Raw genomic sequence first — 16,502 nt, forward strand, 5'->3', positions numbered from 1 at the left:
TCAAAAAAAATTAAATCTATTTTATTATGCCTTTTAAAAAAAAATTTAAAGCATCTCAGAACTGTCCCATAGAATGTTTAGTTTGAAAGCTTTTGTTCTAATTTAACATAGAAAATTCAGTGCAGAACTGTGACAAAGAAGCAAAAGGCTAAGTTGTAGCTTTAGAGATACGGCTTGCTAGGAATGCACACTCCCGTCTAAGAAATGTCTTGATAACAGCTTCTTTTCAAAACACGTTAATATTCTGTCTTCAGTAATACCTCCATGTGAAACAAGAGTAAACATCAAGTATGCTTAGGTGTTAGAGAAAACAACGTATGTGGGCTTCTATTTTTCTCGGAGTGGCCTGCGGTCTCCATGTCTGTTATGCCCTCTGATGCTCTTTATAAAGGAACAAAAGAGCCTGGGGGATTCCTTCTACAACCTTCCCAATGAAAGTTAGGACCCCTCCACCCCCCATGAGCTTGGCAAGATGCAACGTAATAAATTAACAGGAATAGAAGAGAATGAAGTGCCAGAAGCTTCTACACTGCGTAGTTGTAAAAAATCAGATAGCTTAAGTAAGTCTTCTTGCTACATGGGTACAAATAATATCTAACCCAAATCTGTAATGAAAATATTTGTAAATGCTGGCAGCATACTCAGCCCAGCAATTTAACAGGATAAAATGATCAAACTGATTCAGCTTTCCTACCTCCCCACTCCCAAGCCTTTGAAAATTCCTGTAACAAGATCTGACCTGTAAGAATTCTACAAAGAACTCCTGCCAACTTGCTTCAAAGAGTAATAGGAAAAATTACAGAAATGCAACACCTTAACCTGCTGATACAGGTTTGATTTTAATCACTTAAAGTAGAACAATGTTTTGATCTCCATGGCTAACGATGAGGGACTGATCTTTAGAAGAGCAGAGGGGCAGGGCTTGTTTGCAGGCAGACAGGCAACAGATCTTTCATGCCACCTCTTTCTACCTCAGTGGTCTCGATATACTGTACCCTCTGATAGTACCTGTTTTATGAACAGTCATGAAATCTAATCTTCACATTGTTTTGTTGAAATCATCTACCTTAAAATAAGACCTTGGACTCACCCTGAATTCAGGTAATCTCAGCATTTACTGGTACAGACATCAGTGGCCTTGAGACTGAAAGTTAATTTAATACCATTGGTTTTGTTTTGCTGTGTTTTTTGCCTTAATCTTTGTGCTGTGTTCAGATTTCACAGTGTTAATTATTTGGCAATGCTTACAGCTAATAGAGCTAGGTATTTATCATGCTAAAGGAAACTGCCCGATGGAAGGCAACGTCAGTCATTTCCATTATGGGATCTGACTGATCTTTGGGTATGGAAGTGATCGCTGAAGAGGTGGTGTAAATTAGTATGTAGGTGACTTCACAGCTGAGTAATTATGTCTAGTTACTTTATGCAATTAATGTCTGCGTAGAAGATTCTGAGTTCCAGAGACCAGGGAACAGAGTGGTATTGTGCTCCACTGTATACTTCTATCCCCAGCTCCTAACACAGTGCTGGCAAAAATAAGTGCTCCATGCACATTAGCTTCTACATCAATAGAAAACTTGCTGAATGTGAAGCAGATTTAAAAAAGAAGAGGCCAGGGTGGGAGAGCAAACACAAAGGCCTGAATAATGACTGTAAGTTGCTGTTGCCTCAACTTTCCTTATTCTGTACTAGACAAAGCCACACTGTGTGGCAAGGACTGAGAACACCTAGTAGGACTTCATGTTATGCAAGCTCATTTTAACTATATATATAGATACAGATATATAGATATATATGTGTGTGTGTGTATATACATACATACAGTATAATAATAGATGCATTTTAACAAGGCCAGTGTTACATAAGCCATTTGTATTTCAGTTTTTGTAGCAAGCGTAGCAGCTACCAGCTCCTTACTTCCAGTAAGTGCATATCTCCGTCAATTTCCAGCGTGTCAATAGCGCTCAGCTCTTTAAATCTGTGTTTGTACTCCAGGCTGTGGACACCATTTACCGCAACCTTGAATTCTCTAGTGTCACAATAAATTATCATCTGGAAGGAAAGCACACACATTAGTGGCTCCTCTCAGTGAGCAAGAAACAAGAGTTAAACTAACAGGATATCAAAAAGTAACCCCCTGGGTTTGCTTTATAGGCAGACGCGTTCTCCCAGCCTGCTGCTGTTCACGTCTCTAAGACTCTGACGTTAATCTGGTAGTAGCACCTTCTGCCTTGTCGCACTCAGGGAAATGACCAAGTATGCTTGGAGCCTCACACCGTCCCCAGGGCCTGAGGCCTGCCTTCCCTCAGCCCCTTACCTCTGCTGTGCCCTGTCCTGCCCGCTGCTCCTGGCAAAGTGTGCCCCTGCCCCATCCTGCCCATGTTTGGGAACTGCAGTGCTGGAGGAGAACTGCCATACTGAAAGGCACAGAGGAGCGGGTCCCAGCTTACAGGCTGGAACCCAAGGGATCTGGGTCATGACTCTTCCACCTTAAACTCTAAGGTCTTAGAAAAGGACACAAAAACTTCAGAAGTTTAGGGCACTCTCTAGGTTTGCACTGCTGCGCGGTGACCCTGACTTCCATCCCAGCTCACCGCATCTTGGCCTCCCTCTGTTTCCCAAAAGCTCAGTATTCTGTGACTCCGTGGAGGAATTAGTATTTTGGCAAAGATTCAATTCAGATTCATGACTGGTGTGAGCCTTTCAGAGTTGTCTTTGCCTAAAACTCGAAACAGCGAAAACCAAAAGAAACTACAGTCCTTTTAAATCACTTTTACACCTAAAACGCGTACTTCTGATAACACATTCCCGATGCCGATCTGGGCACAGTTCCACTTGTTCTCCACTCCCACTAAACGGACCAGTTTGGCATTCTCTCCTGCATGGTGTTCTCTCCCTTATGCCTCTTCCCTCCGTCAAGGCCTCAGCAGAGCAGAGAGGAGCAGCACAGCCCTGCTGCTCGCCCGGCTCCGGCCCCCGCGGGCCAGGCCGAGGCCAAACCTACATCTGCAGAGTCTGTCTATTGTCGTGCTCAGACTAGTGAAAGTGGCTGCGAGGGGAAATTCCATGGATGAAAGAGCGAACTGACAGAAGCAAAGGCTTCAGGGCTACATAGAGAATTGGGGAAAATATCCATAACCTGGGATTCTGTCATCCTCACAACAGGGGTGGAAATCCCAGTTTCAACCAGGTGGAAGGGACCCTCGATAATGTAACGTTTAACGAAATCTCAAAAGAAAACACAAAATACAGCCTCCTGCCCAGAAGGAGCGTGGAGGGGAGTAGCGGGAAGAGTCCATCAGTCACCCGCATGGTACCGGAGCACGTGCGGCGCCACTGCCCTACAGATGGAAGGGAAATGTCTGCAGCCCGGGGAACACGCTACCGCCCAACAAGTACACAACATGCAAAAGAAAGACCCACAATCTACAAGAAAACACGGGACAACAAAATCCCTCAACATCTGATGTTCTAGCACAAATCATAATTTGATAAAAAAATTACAAAACAAAGGTTTTTTTAAAACACTAGTAGCTAGAACGAATAAATGAATTTGAAACAATGAGGAACAGAAAATACTGGTTAAAATCAAACTAATGGCATAATAGAATCTGAGAATCTCAATGAAAACCTATTAAAAAGGGGCAGGAGTTTGAAGCAGAGAAAAACCTATCACTACAGAAAATTAAAAACAGTGGTCCAACCACTCATTACCAATGAGGGTAATTACTGTTCCTGAGATAGAAAATTAACAAAATGAAAAAGTGATTATTTAAAAGAATTCTTGTCCTTTTCCATTTTAATACAGAACCAAACTTGGGGCTCGGTTCAAAGAACAAGTTACGTCACTGACTTCCTGTCACCAACCCCAAGGATCCACTTCCTTCTGGAGCAGTCACCTCTGTCTCCTTCCAGTGAGCCCCCCAGTCACCTTTTATACCTGGACTCCTGCCAAGCCAAGAAACCCCTGTGCTGCACTCCCCCCCGCCCCACTTAGAATCATCCCCTCAATCTGGAAAACCCACCTTTAACTTGACCTTCCTACATCCTTCTGAATTCCAAACCAATATCCACACCTCCCAGGGAACCTCCTACGATTAGGTCACATCTGTTACTCCACGTACCAGGAACTTATGAATATATATGCAGGTCCAGTTGCCATCTTCTGTTCGGCCTTGATGTTCCTGCCTTTAACAACTAGTTTTGATGAGTTCTTAAGAACTCCACTCAATGGTGCAGAGCATGTGACAGTTTAAAATATAGAAGCATGACCTAAGTCAGTGACTCTCAATGACCATGTGAGGCAGTGCTTCACCTAAGCTAGTGAGTGAATCTAGCCAACCACCCAGCATCCATGTCCAGGAGACTGTTGTCTGCTCAGCATCCAGAAACACATTTTGGGAAAGGTGGTGTGACCATAATATTCACACATCTGGGGGACTCAGGACCATATGTCTTTAAGTTCTAAGGACCTAAACATCTCTTTCCTTGAATATATACAAACAGGACTAACCTGAAGAAAGGACTGCCACCTAAAGCTATAGATGGCAGGTGACAGAGCAATTTTATGGTTCCTGTGTCTTCATGTTCACTTAAGATTATCCTAAACCTGTTTCTCCTCCCAGAGGCAAGGTTCCTGTTAAAAATCCAATGAACTAATATGGGGCCGTATAGTAAACATTCTGTTGCTAATCATGTGGTGTCCTCCTGGCTGTGCCATTTCTGCCGATCAGAATACTGATTGTATTCTGAATGCTCCTTTTACAACGCAGACTCTCTCCCAAGAAGAGCCGCATGCAATCTCCACATACTAAGCTAGGAACCTACCCCTCCTCCCAGATTCTTTGTCCTGTCCCATAAGATCATCTTACCTCAAAGTACATCCCAGGACTAAATGGGAAACAGGTAATATTTCTCTCTTCTTCTCCCCAGGACTCGTGAAGAAAAGAATTTCTTACAAATGCTTTACTGTTCAGGCGTGGGTTCAAGTGAAGAGCAATATCTTTTGATTTTCCTGATACGAGGTTAACATTAAAGCTTTTGAGAGAATAAAAAAAATTAAGTAGAAGACAGCAGTGCGGTTTCTGCAGTTTTAACAATCCGAACTGAGCTCTGATCACAACTACACAAAACACGTGTGCACACAGACACAGGAATGCAGGTGAAGGTAACATTTCAAATTCGGAGTTAGCATTCCACGGAAGTAAATATGCTCTTTGCAAAATAAAAACCTAAAAAACTGGAACATCAGTGTTGAGACTACAGATCGGGGTGGGAAGCAACTGAAGGGTTAGAGCAAGTAACCCAGGTGCGAGCTTCAGGCCGCAGGAGGAGGCAGTCCCCTGCAGTACTACTAACATTTACAAGTGTTCTGTTCCTGGAAGTGACTGCCTTCCAGGAAATAGCTCATTTCAAGCTTTCAGAAGTCTGAACGTCTCAGAAAAGGTTCTTAAGCAGAAATTTTACAAGTCACATGACCTCCCGGCTGCCCTGGAGTTCTTTAAGGCACTGGTGGGCTTCTCAGACAAAAACGCCACCTCTCGTCCGGCCACAAAAAGCCTGGCTCAAAACGCTGGCCTTCGGTCCTGATTCTACCCCCAACTAGTTGTTAGCAGTCTGGTTGGCAGCCCGACTCCCCCTGCTCTCCTGTCTCACATGTCCGGTGAGGACCAGGACCCTCGTCCTGCTCCCATCTTGCAAGACTGTCAGGGCTTAGTATAAGGCAGGAAGAGATGCATGTGGCAAGTATTCGCGCCAGCCCCGATAACAATGGTACTGACCCCTTGGCAGTTTTATTCACTTCTCCTTTAATGAAGACGGTTCGTCCAGGGCCCATGGGGGAGTTCAACCTCGCAGCGAATGGCAGAGTCTGAAGAGAAAACACAGCACTAGGAAGCCTGCAAAAAGTGACCTCATGGGAAAACTGTCCGAAGACACAGGCCATGTTTAAAGGCCTTGCCCAGCAAGCCCCAGCAGTCAGCACCGCCTGGCTCACGGTGAACACTCACAGCATTTCAGAGGAGGAAACGAGTAAACATGAAGCGGGGCCTGAAATCCCTTGCGTGAGTGAAACACGCTCTGAGAAGGTCGCCTACACTTGGGCTCTGCAGCGTGCTGCACCTTCTGCCTGGGGGGGGGGGGCAGCCCAGGTGGGAGCGTTCCAGAAATACGCAGCCCAGAGACTTGATGCCCAGCTGACTCTTCTCCGTTCGGGGTCAGCACAGAAATGCAGAGGGGCTGCTTTGGGCTTCTACTGAGGGTAGAAGTTACACATTATCAGCTAATTAAAACTTAACTGGTTATATAGAATTAAGAAAACTTTTGGCTCTTCAAACCTTTGACAAACAGCTGGTAGGTAGTATTTTGGCGCAAGTAAGAGTATGATTGGCAGTCGAACCTTTGCTCTTGGTGTAGACAGTTCTGGGTACGATTTTAGAAATGTCTCCTCTATTACTAGGCTGTTGGGGAAAGAGTTCTGCAGTAAGGCAGGGAAGGAATGAAGCTGTCTTCTAAGGTTTCAACTGTTCATGTCCTGGGTGATTTTATAAAATGTTCCATGTTATAACCTAGGCAAAAATACTTACAAAATGTGATGTGTCAGACTTCAGTACCTATTGGAAGAGAAACCAAAGTGAAGACATTTGAGAGGGAAAAATTACATTTTATAACATGAGCAGTCAGATCTTATTGGTTACAAGGGCCAGAGCCTGCACTTCCTGACGGTGTGCTGAGGAGTTGTGACGGGCTACTCAGGCTGGGGATACAGGCTTACGGTCTTGGTCACCTGAAACCTGTATCCTCCAGCATAAATAATTTTTCGTAGGACTACACGTGAACTTTGGACATGTTTTACTTGTTCTTTCCAAGGTGCTCCCACCATGCTAAGATATTGTATTCCATCTTTTAGATCACATGTTCCAAGATCACTAAGGCACCACTTTCTCCATTAATAACAAAGACTCGGTGTTTAGACTGTACTTGTTCCTACCAGGGAAAAGATGCATGTGGCAGTTCATGTGCCAATGCACTGTGGTCAGTATTTATAAATACCATGTGACAGTTCTCTTCAACAGAGAGGTTTTTTAACATAAGAGTGGTGGGTAGTAGGCAGATACACGGAGAGCTCAAGCATCTGCAAAATTTACAGTGCCTGGGACAGAAGTATATGCCTTAGTTTTCAAATGCTGACTTCCAGCCTATTAATATTAAAAATACTTTTTCACATCAAAAACAATTTTATAAAACTCTGCCTGCCTGCCACCTGATTTACACGACAACTAAAAGAACATTTTTAAACTGGTAGTTCATTAAAAGATTTAATATTTACATTTTCTTTACTTATCTCTGTCAGTTCCAGAGTAGATGCTTGGGTACTTCTGAAATCCTGAAGATAAGATTAATTTTTAACATCCATCAGAATTCTAAATACAACCTCCCTGACATAGCAAAAAGAATTATAAATAGTACTAAACATGAAAATATGCTTGAAAATTATAATCCAAAAATGTACTTAACATTAGGGTCCTTCCCCCCTATCAGATTGGCAAGCGTTACAGAGACTAAGAATGAGCATCAAGAAGAATGTGAGTGAATGGGCACGGCTGCTGAGACTGTACGTTGTTGGAAAGCTTTTTGGAGGATGAGCTCACCAGCCCTCCAACTAGTATCAGTTGTAACTTAAAATACACATGCCCTTTGACTCAGACTTCCTACTTCTAGGAATCGGTCTTGGAGAAATCCTCCACTGTACTCCAAGGAATTAGCCCCGTTAAAAAGGGTTGGTTTTGTTTTGTAGTTACTATTTTGGGTTTCGCTTTTGTTGTTAGAAGCGTGCTAGATTTAAGATCCTATAGACATTAAAGGCCTGGCCAATACATAGCACACTACTGGTCTGAAAGATTTACTTCCAAGAAATTAATACACTAACGACAGAAACATTTACAGTATTTTTATCTTAGCAGAAGACGTTAAAGATATTTCCTACCGTTTCATCAGAAGACAACGTCGAGGAAGACCCCAGGCTGTGGAAGGGTACTCACCGAGCTGAAGCTATAACCAACTGAGTGGACATTAACTTTGCCATAAATGCCCAGAGTGTCTATCTTCCCTGGGCTAATCCTGTGGGCATAGAGCAGTATATGTTTCCCATTTACAGCCACCTAAATGAACACAGAAGACAGCCCAGCACCCCGGAAAAACAAACAATTAACTACATTTACTAATGTATCCAAATTTAAATCATGTCTACTCGGGTTTAATTTTCTATCTTTTCCCACATGTCTGCACATTACATGTCTGACCAAGCTGAAAGCATCCATGATACTAGCAGTGTTTCTCACTTCCTTTGAGAAATCACCTTGGACTGGACAGATTACACATCTGTGAACATACGTGCACAAGCGTGTGTGTCCCTGTGCACGTACGGGAGACACCGGGCTTCACAGTCCCCCGACGCCCTAGGCCTGTGAGCACCGCGGTTAGCGAGCTGCCCTGCAAGCTTGCCCCCCAGCCGCTGTCCTGGAGGACCACACTCTAAGGAAAGCCACCGTGCACATGGCAGGCGTTCATTAAGTCCTTGCTGAATCTGCTGAATGAGCGGACACCGGCAAGCTACTCGATTAGCTGCGGTTCCGACTGTAAGCAGGAAGAGGCCGTCCCTCCAAGGGCTGCTCTTGTGAAGGGACTGTGAAGTCACTCCTGAGAGTGTGGCAGCACAGGGCCCGCCAGCAGGTGGCTACTCCACGAGGCTCCCTGTCCCTCCCTCCCAAATAGGGGATGTCGGGAAAACAGGCCAAACGCAAACCGGCGTCAGACCTCAAGGAGCTTAAAATCCCACTGGCAGGTAAGGTAAACACAGGAAAAGGCACAAGAGTCCAGGAACGAGTGTTCTAAAGAACACTACAGATACACGTGCTCAGAAGGCCAGGGAAGGAGGGACGAATGGAGTTTGAGAGATTCAGGGGAAGTGTTCTGGTGGGAGCATATCCTGCAGGACACAAAGGTCCTGCACCAGAGATGGGAAATCTTCACTCTAAGCCAACGGGTCACTCATCTGGGAGGCTCGAGGCTCCACGGGGCTGGTGGGCAAGTGTGCCCGCCCCAAGCCTCGAGAGCCACCTTCCACCTCACACGTACGCGCTAGTACGTGCAGGTATTTACTGCGCACAGGATTTCCAAGAATTCTGCACCTAAAATCTCCTGATCCTAGAGAACTCGTGGCAGGACTTCACTTTGATTCCCCACCCATCTGTCCGTCCCAGGCGCCCCCACGCTTCTAGTCACGGTGCTCACAGTTTACGATCCTGTATTCATACAATGCTGTGCTAATTCAGATCTGAGCTCAGCCATGCTGGCAGAAATAGGATGTAATAAAAAGGTCTGGCTGCCCTGGACCCATATTCCGGATGAAACAGCAGGGGCAGACAGACGTGTGCCCCACCTCACACTTGGGTACCCGCCTGGCCCCTACTTTCGAGCAAAAGGATAAAGCCACTCTTTTTCTCTGGAAATAATGGAAGGGCAAGTTTACGGACATGCAGAGCTGCCCTGGGTGCCACCATTATTCTCCAAAACCTACCTGGAATTTGTCTTTCAACACCATAATCACAATTTCAAAAGATTTTTCTTTTTTGAAAGGCACGTCGTAGGTGATCTCTTCCCACCCCCATTTTTCATTCTTCAGAGTATTGCACACGATGCAGTCGGACCACTTGAAGCGCGGATTGAAATGAAAGGCCACGTCGGCGCGCGGCTTCACGCTGCTCCCGCACTGCAGATCCACCTGGAACCTGCGAGGGCAAGGGGCCACGTGGGCACTCGGAAGGAGGCTGCCGGGGAAGGCCCAGCAAGCACCAAAACCCAGCCTCAGCGACCCGTGACGGATCCTCTGCGTGTCCACCCACGTGGCCTAAACACCTTCTTACAGAATCTTCCTTTCCCCCCTCCGTACAGAGCCCTGAGCTGTGCAGAGTAAGAGCCCACGTTTTCCAGCCCCCCGGCAAACAGGCGTCCTCCAGTGCTGGAGGCTCTGCCAAGGTGGAAATGTTCTGGAAAGCTCCCGGGAATGGCCCTAAGTCAGCTGGCACCTGCCTTTTGTCCACCCCCCTCCCCTGCCCACTCCCCTCAAACCCCACAGGGACCCACCCAGCCACCCACAACATGGTGTAAGGGCTGGATTTCTAGCTGCCGTGAGCCATGAGAAAGAGGGACAGCAGAACCGAGAGCCAGAAGAGGCCTGCTTCTCTAGATTCTACGGAGTTACCTGGAAACATACGGGCTGTCTTCTTCAGACTTGACTTTGGCTTCTTATTGAAACCGCTGTTATCTGGGCATCAGCCACACAGAGCTGGCCCAGCTCGCACTCAGACAGCCTCGTCCACAGTTTGTACCCAAAGCAAGCATCAGACAACATGCCCAGAACGGATCTTAAGCAATGATGCTGTGAGAACGTTTCACTGTAACTAGACCTTGTCCCTGGGAGTCTGACCACAATTCCTGTCATTAACTAGATATCTAATCCTTTATATTCAAACCAGACTTCCTGCAATAAAACACCCAAGTGACCTTTATTTCAGTCATTCACTCCCATCTCAGCACCTGGGCTGGGGCTGCTGATGAAAGCAAAACCAGGCCTCAAAGTATCAGAAACTGTCTCCCCACAAAAAGACCCTTCGGCCGTGTTCCTGCTTCATGAATTGCGATGGCTTTACCTGTCCGAGTCACAGGGGACATGCCCACGTATCACAATCAAAGTTCCAGGCTCCAGCTGCCCAGGAATGGTCCCGACATACGGGAGTACCTAGGAAAAATAATTTTAACAAGTGGATGTTTACGTAAAACAGAAAGACTACATTTTGAAAGGCTGCATGTAAATCTGTTTGGAATCTAGCATTTTCTACGTCACTATTCAAACAAGATAGTGACAGTATCTGAAAAGAGAAAGACACAGCTGAAAGTTCATATGACTTCTTATTTGGCTTGGGGGTTTTGTGAAATAAAATGTCTACTTAATAGGATAATTCTGATAATAGAAAAAACAACTTGCTGGAAGTCCTGTTCCCCTCCCCCTCCCCTTCCCCCAAAGTTCCACTGATGATCCCAACATGGGACCAAGACCACGCGAGGCCCCAAGCCCATGTTGATGGAGGCAGTGACACTTACTCACTGCCTGTGGAGGGGGCTCCGAACACAGCCCCTCCGCCACACCTGGGAGCCGAGTGTCTAATCTTCCCTGCCAGGCTTCTAGACCCTTGCTGGGAATCAGAGCTGCACGATCTCAGGGATGACTCTGGGTGCCTGTGGTCTCTCACGACACAGCACCGGCCTGGCCTGGCCTGGTCCAGTCTGTAGGCTTAGGTTCCAACAAGTATCCAGGTCCCAGCCTGCCCCTCATCACCTGGAACCCAGCCTTTTTGTCTGGGGCCGAACACACGATCAGATCTTGTCACTCCACTTCCCCAGAGGTGACTCGACTGTCCTCCCTCCACGCCCACACTGGCTGCATCTTCTGCATCACAACCATCGCCCCTTCCATTCAGGGGCATCTGAGCAAACCACGCAGGCCAGACGCCATCAAGCCTTATGCCCAGCTCACCCCAGTTAGGACATGAGTGCTAAAATCTATCCAAGGTAGCTCTGATTGTCAAGAAATAAGACCTAAAACAGGAGAGCATATAAAAGTAGCTACAGATTGGTTGCTCCTAAGCTGAAAACCTCCGGGCAAGCGCCAACCTCTTCCACGGAACCTTCTGCAGACGCCAGGGGCCAGTGGACCCCACCCCGCTCTGACGGGCCTCACAGCACAGGAGACGCTGCCTGGATTGTACGCTGCGTAGGGCAGGCCTAGGACCGAGGTCAGAACGATCGGTGGTTACGTGGTGAAGGAGTGGGCGCTCACCAGCCCAGAAACCGGTCCCGGCCAGAGCCGCACCCACGCAGAGGAGCAGCAGCTGAGTGGCGGCTCAACCACACGTGTGGCTGCCTTGACCAGGGAGCCAAGCGATGACCAAGAAAAGCAGGAAACGACGGAAGCCAGCTGCCCCTACTGTCGTGAGAGCTGCCGAGAGCAGGTGGGTGGGAGGAGCAGAGCCCATCGCAGCAGCAAACGCCACACATGCGGAGGCTGGCCACAGCCCCACGCCAGAGCCGCTGGGCTCCGCGCAGACCGTGTGGAAGGAATTACACGTCCACACCGATATCTGGGCCACAGCCGAGTCCAGGAACAGCCTCCTCAGGGTAAATCTGTTACTCAACTCAACAGTCTTCGTAACTTCAAATTTTATATACATTCCAAATATATTTATGCAGAATATTTAATGATGCAAAATGTTAGGGGATATAAATATTACGGAGAAAAGAGCCTACAGAACTATACACAGTATGATCTTAACCTTAAGTTAATGATGAACATAAAAAAAAAAACACCGTAAAGAAATAAACCAAAAATGTTAACAAGTTTTCTTGAGGAATGGGATCTTAATTTTCTTCATATGTTTATATTTTCCAGATCTCTATCATAAGCATTTATATGTTTAAAACCACAAGTTTTTATTATATATTTAACTTTAGGGTTGGAAAGAGCTTTCTCAGACCAATAATCTATTCCCATCAATGCTAGTAAGTTCTTCACAATTGTCAATAAGTTGTTCCAGTCTGAGAAACAACAGTGCGGAATTTCCGCCACGTGGACTAACGCTTTCCACTTAGAAAAGCACCCCCCGTGGTGTCAGTCACACTCAAGTGATCTGGGTCACGGGAGTCACACGAGATGTCCTGCAGCCCACTCCTTGAACTCTTGACTGTCTGCTCCCCTGAAAAGGAAGAAGGACGCTGTTTCGTAGGCAAACGTCAAGCTTTGATGTTTCATGAATAATTTTAAAAAATTAAAACACAGTTCTGATCACACTGGAGACAATACTGTAAGCTTAGGCCGTAGCTGGGTTTCGTGTTACCTGCCGAACATCCTAGCTGACCCTCACTGCTCTGCCTGTTTTAGGGTGACTTCTGCGATGTCTGCTGCCACAAAGGTCTTTCCCAAGCGGACTTTGCAACTGAAAGACGTATGAGAGTCCTGTCCGGGAGGAGCCTGTAGTGCACCTGAGATACGCGGCTGTTCAGAGTCACAATCTTCTCCCGTATCCGGAAGACCCTCACTCAGCCTCATCTAGGCTGCAGGGAAGGGCGAGGGACAGGACAAAAGTCCGTCACTCGGGACCGCCAGCTCAGACGGGAAGTTAGAACCAGTGACAAGAAGACGGAATCACTGAGTGTTTGCGCTGCCGGCAGGGTCGGAGGCAGAGCTGGCCCGGGTGGGGCTGGTGGTGCAAAGGGACCATCGTGGTGGGAAGAGTCTTACAGCACGACTTTTGGTGTCGTCTGTGACTCTGTGGTTGCCAAGTGTGGTCCTTCAGTCCTGCTAGAGATTCTGAGAACCACTCAGTATCACTGAATAAATTCCTTTTCTGCTTAGACTGGCTCTGTGGGGGCAACTACGAACATCTTCCCCATCTTCACATACACGGCAGTAAGTAGGTGCCAGATCAGTGCTTCAGAAAAATGTAGGAAGAATTCCAAGTTGCCCAAAGAAAGTTGATGAGGAATGTGATGTGAGCTGCGCGGTTAGGAGGGGGAAGCCAGCTCAGGGAGACATGTCCCTTTACAAAAGCAGAGAGGCAGGAAAAGACAAAACAGGTCTGGCAGACAAGCAGTAAGGGGGCAGTTCAGGACAGAGGGTCAGACTGTAGAATGAGATCATGAAAGCGGGGTTTGGGGGCAACAGTCCAGTGGGACACAGGATGCCGGAGCGCAGGGGGTTCACTGGGAGACTGGCTACTTGCAGGCAGCCAGAGACAAGGATACAAGCCAGGATGATGGCGGTAGACACTGGGGGACACGGGGAGGAAGAGACAGACACAGAACGACTTCAAAGGAAACCATCTATAGGGGCCGCCATCTAAAATGGTAAAACTGGGGAGGAAAGAGATTTCAGAAGGAAGAAGAGTTTAGATTTGAACTCATCTGGTGTGACGGTTGGGAGAACAGCTAAGGCCACATACACTGATGTAGGGGATTCAGGGCCACACAGTGAGTGAGTGGCAGGACTCATGCTCCAAGTCAGAGCAGAGAGGATTATTATAGGTACCAAGGTAGAGAAGCTGAGACAGGAAGAGCCAGGGGCAAAGGTTTGTAAAATGGCTTGTAAAATGAGGGAGTATGCAGAAAAGAATGAACAAAGCAGACAGGATGGTGAGCCCTGCAAGGCCTCCTGACGAGGTTGGCCCCCTGCTGGGGAGAGCACCACCACCCAGACGGCCACGGGTGGTCTCCTGCACCTAAACTGTTGGTACAAGCCATATGGTTAAGCTAAAAACCTGCTTTCCTGATGGGAGTCTGGAATCCCGGTACGTGCCAGGCGGCAGCGGACCACGTGACCAGCGCCCCATCCACCCCTGGGCAGGGAGTCTCTGCGGAGCTTCCCTGGTGGGCAGCATTTCACATGCACTGTCACAGCGTGTTGCTGCGGGGTTTCAGCACGTCCTGGGGGAGTCACCGGGAGAGGACCCGTGGGACTTTGAAGGTTTCCCCTGGACTGTGCCCCAGGTGCCTTTCCCTTAGTCACATGGCTCCGTATCGTTTCACTGTAATAAAGCACAGCCACGAGCAGGACTCTGTGCCCATGAATCATCACACCTGGGTGTGTGTCGGGGACCTCAAGGCGGGGGATGGGAAGAGAAAGGACAGAAGGATCAGTCAGCTAGACACATCAAGGAGGTCAAGTTCAATATGGGAAGGCTGTCAAAATCCTTAACATGGATAAATAAGGAAGATTTTTAAGAAGATAATGAAGTGGGTATCATGCCCTTTGACCCAGTGATTCCACTTTTACAGATTTACCCTGTAAACTACTGGCACGCATGCATAAGGCCGTACACCAGAGCGTGGGGTCCCACCACAAAAGGGAACAGTCCTTTCCTGGGAACCGGCTGAGTAAGTGATGGTATATGCGTCCAACGGGCCAGTCATGCAGCCACGAAGATGAGCGAGAAGTCCCAAGCGTGCAGACAGCTCCAAAACGCGCTGCGTGGGAAAGCAGCACACAGGGCAGTGTCTATGCGGGCACACCCCGGAAACACTGCGGGCTCAGTTTCCGGGCACTTCCACAAAGTGAAGACTGCAGTAAAGCTAGTCAGATACATCTTTTGGTTTCCCAGTGCATAAAAAAAGAGGTTTACGTGATACTGCAGTCTATTCAGTGTGCAATGGCATTATACCTAAAGAAGAAAAAAAGTACTTTCCTTAATTTAAAAATATTGGTACAAAATGCGAACCATTGTCTGAGCTTCCAGCAGGTTATAATCACTGATCACTGTTATGATGATAATGAAAAAGTCTGAAGTGTTCCACGAATTTCCAAATTGTGACACAGACATGAAGAGAGCAAATGGTGTTAGGGAAACGGTCCTGACAGACTTGACGCCGGGCGCCCCAGACCCTCACTTCACGAGAAGCACCATGAAACGAGGTTTGTAGTGTGACACACGTGTGAAGAAACAGGACCAATAAAAGTGACACGCACGACACACTCTGGGATACTCACATGTGCTCTTGGGAAGGCTGTACACAAAACCGGGAAGTGTGGTTGCCGCGGGGAGGGAGCCGAGCACCAGCGCAGAAGGAAAATGTACGGGTTAATGTAACCCTTAAATACGGTTTGAGCTTTTAAAAATGATTTACACATACTATCTTTAGATTTTAAAAATAATAAAAAAGGAAAAGCCACTGTGTTTAATAAATGAAATTAAATTTGGAACACAGATTACCTTCAAACTATTGGGGGCTTGGTGGCATGGGAGGAGGTAGAAGTAAACAGCAGAAAGACATGGAAAGAAATGGAAACCCACAGAAGGGAAGCTGACTCGGGGAGGCAGACGTGACGTTGGATAGGAACTCCTCAGTCCTGAAGGGTTGGCGGGGCATCTCAGAGCTTTAGGTAAAAGGCCGGAACTGCTCACATGTCCTGCACATACTCAGAAGGTCTAACGGTGATCAGTAAAGATGCAAAATGAAGAGCAAGACATGATGAGTAAAGACAAAAAGGAAATTAAGAAAGAGTAAAAAAAAAAAAGAAAATCAAGAGGGCAGAGCTGTGGTTAGAGAATCAAGACAGCAGAAGAGACGCTGTCTCAGACAATGGTCAACAAGGGAGAACAAGAAGGACACGAGGCTGGAGGGACCTCGGAGGTTAAGAAAGAGTTTACTGTTTTGTGTTTAAAGATGAAGTGGTAAGGCAGAAAGGGGGTACTCAGAGGGCTAAGGAGAAAAGGATAAAGGTGGAAGCGAGGTTCCCAAGGGGACTGGAAGGATGAGCTTTCCGGCACCAGGTGGAATGAATGTTCACAACCAATTTGATTCATTGCTAAATAACGTCTGAACCAGCTAACACTCAGTCACATATTAAGAACTGTATACACAACACTGAAATAAATTCGGTATGAAAAAGCACA

The 16,502-nt window shown here is 47.0% G+C and overlaps 1 protein-coding gene across 6 annotated transcripts in view; it reads right to left on the reverse strand.

Moving 5' to 3' along the window:
* Positions 1-16,502, reverse strand: part of LGALS8 (galectin 8) — a 36,361-nt gene that overhangs the window by 3,181 nt on the left and 16,678 nt on the right. For 4 of the 6 annotated variants that reach the window (XM_087863185.1, XM_087863182.1, XM_087863184.1 and 1 more), the window contains 8 exons: positions 10,710-10,798; positions 9,578-9,788; positions 8,040-8,159; positions 7,328-7,384; positions 6,585-6,611; positions 5,781-5,869; positions 4,872-5,037; positions 1,918-2,052 (listed from right to left, as the gene is read on the reverse strand). In XM_087863185.1, the coding sequence (XP_087719311.1) occupies positions 1,918-2,052; positions 4,872-5,037; positions 5,781-5,869; positions 6,585-6,611; positions 7,328-7,384; positions 8,040-8,159; positions 9,578-9,788; positions 10,710-10,798 (894 nt within the window). Of the gene's footprint in view, positions 2,053-4,871; positions 5,038-5,780; positions 5,870-6,335; positions 6,459-6,584; positions 6,612-7,327; positions 7,385-8,039; positions 8,160-9,577; positions 9,789-10,709; positions 10,799-16,502 lie in introns of all 6 variants that reach the window. The other 2 variants (XM_087863186.1, XM_045802325.2) reach the window with 2 other exon arrangements.

This window comes from Ursus americanus, chromosome 6, assembly GCF_024610735.1.
Source record: "Ursus americanus isolate L20-20 chromosome 6, mUrsAme1.1.p, whole genome shotgun sequence".
Lineage (NCBI taxonomy): Eukaryota > Metazoa > Chordata > Mammalia > Carnivora > Ursidae > Ursus > Ursus americanus.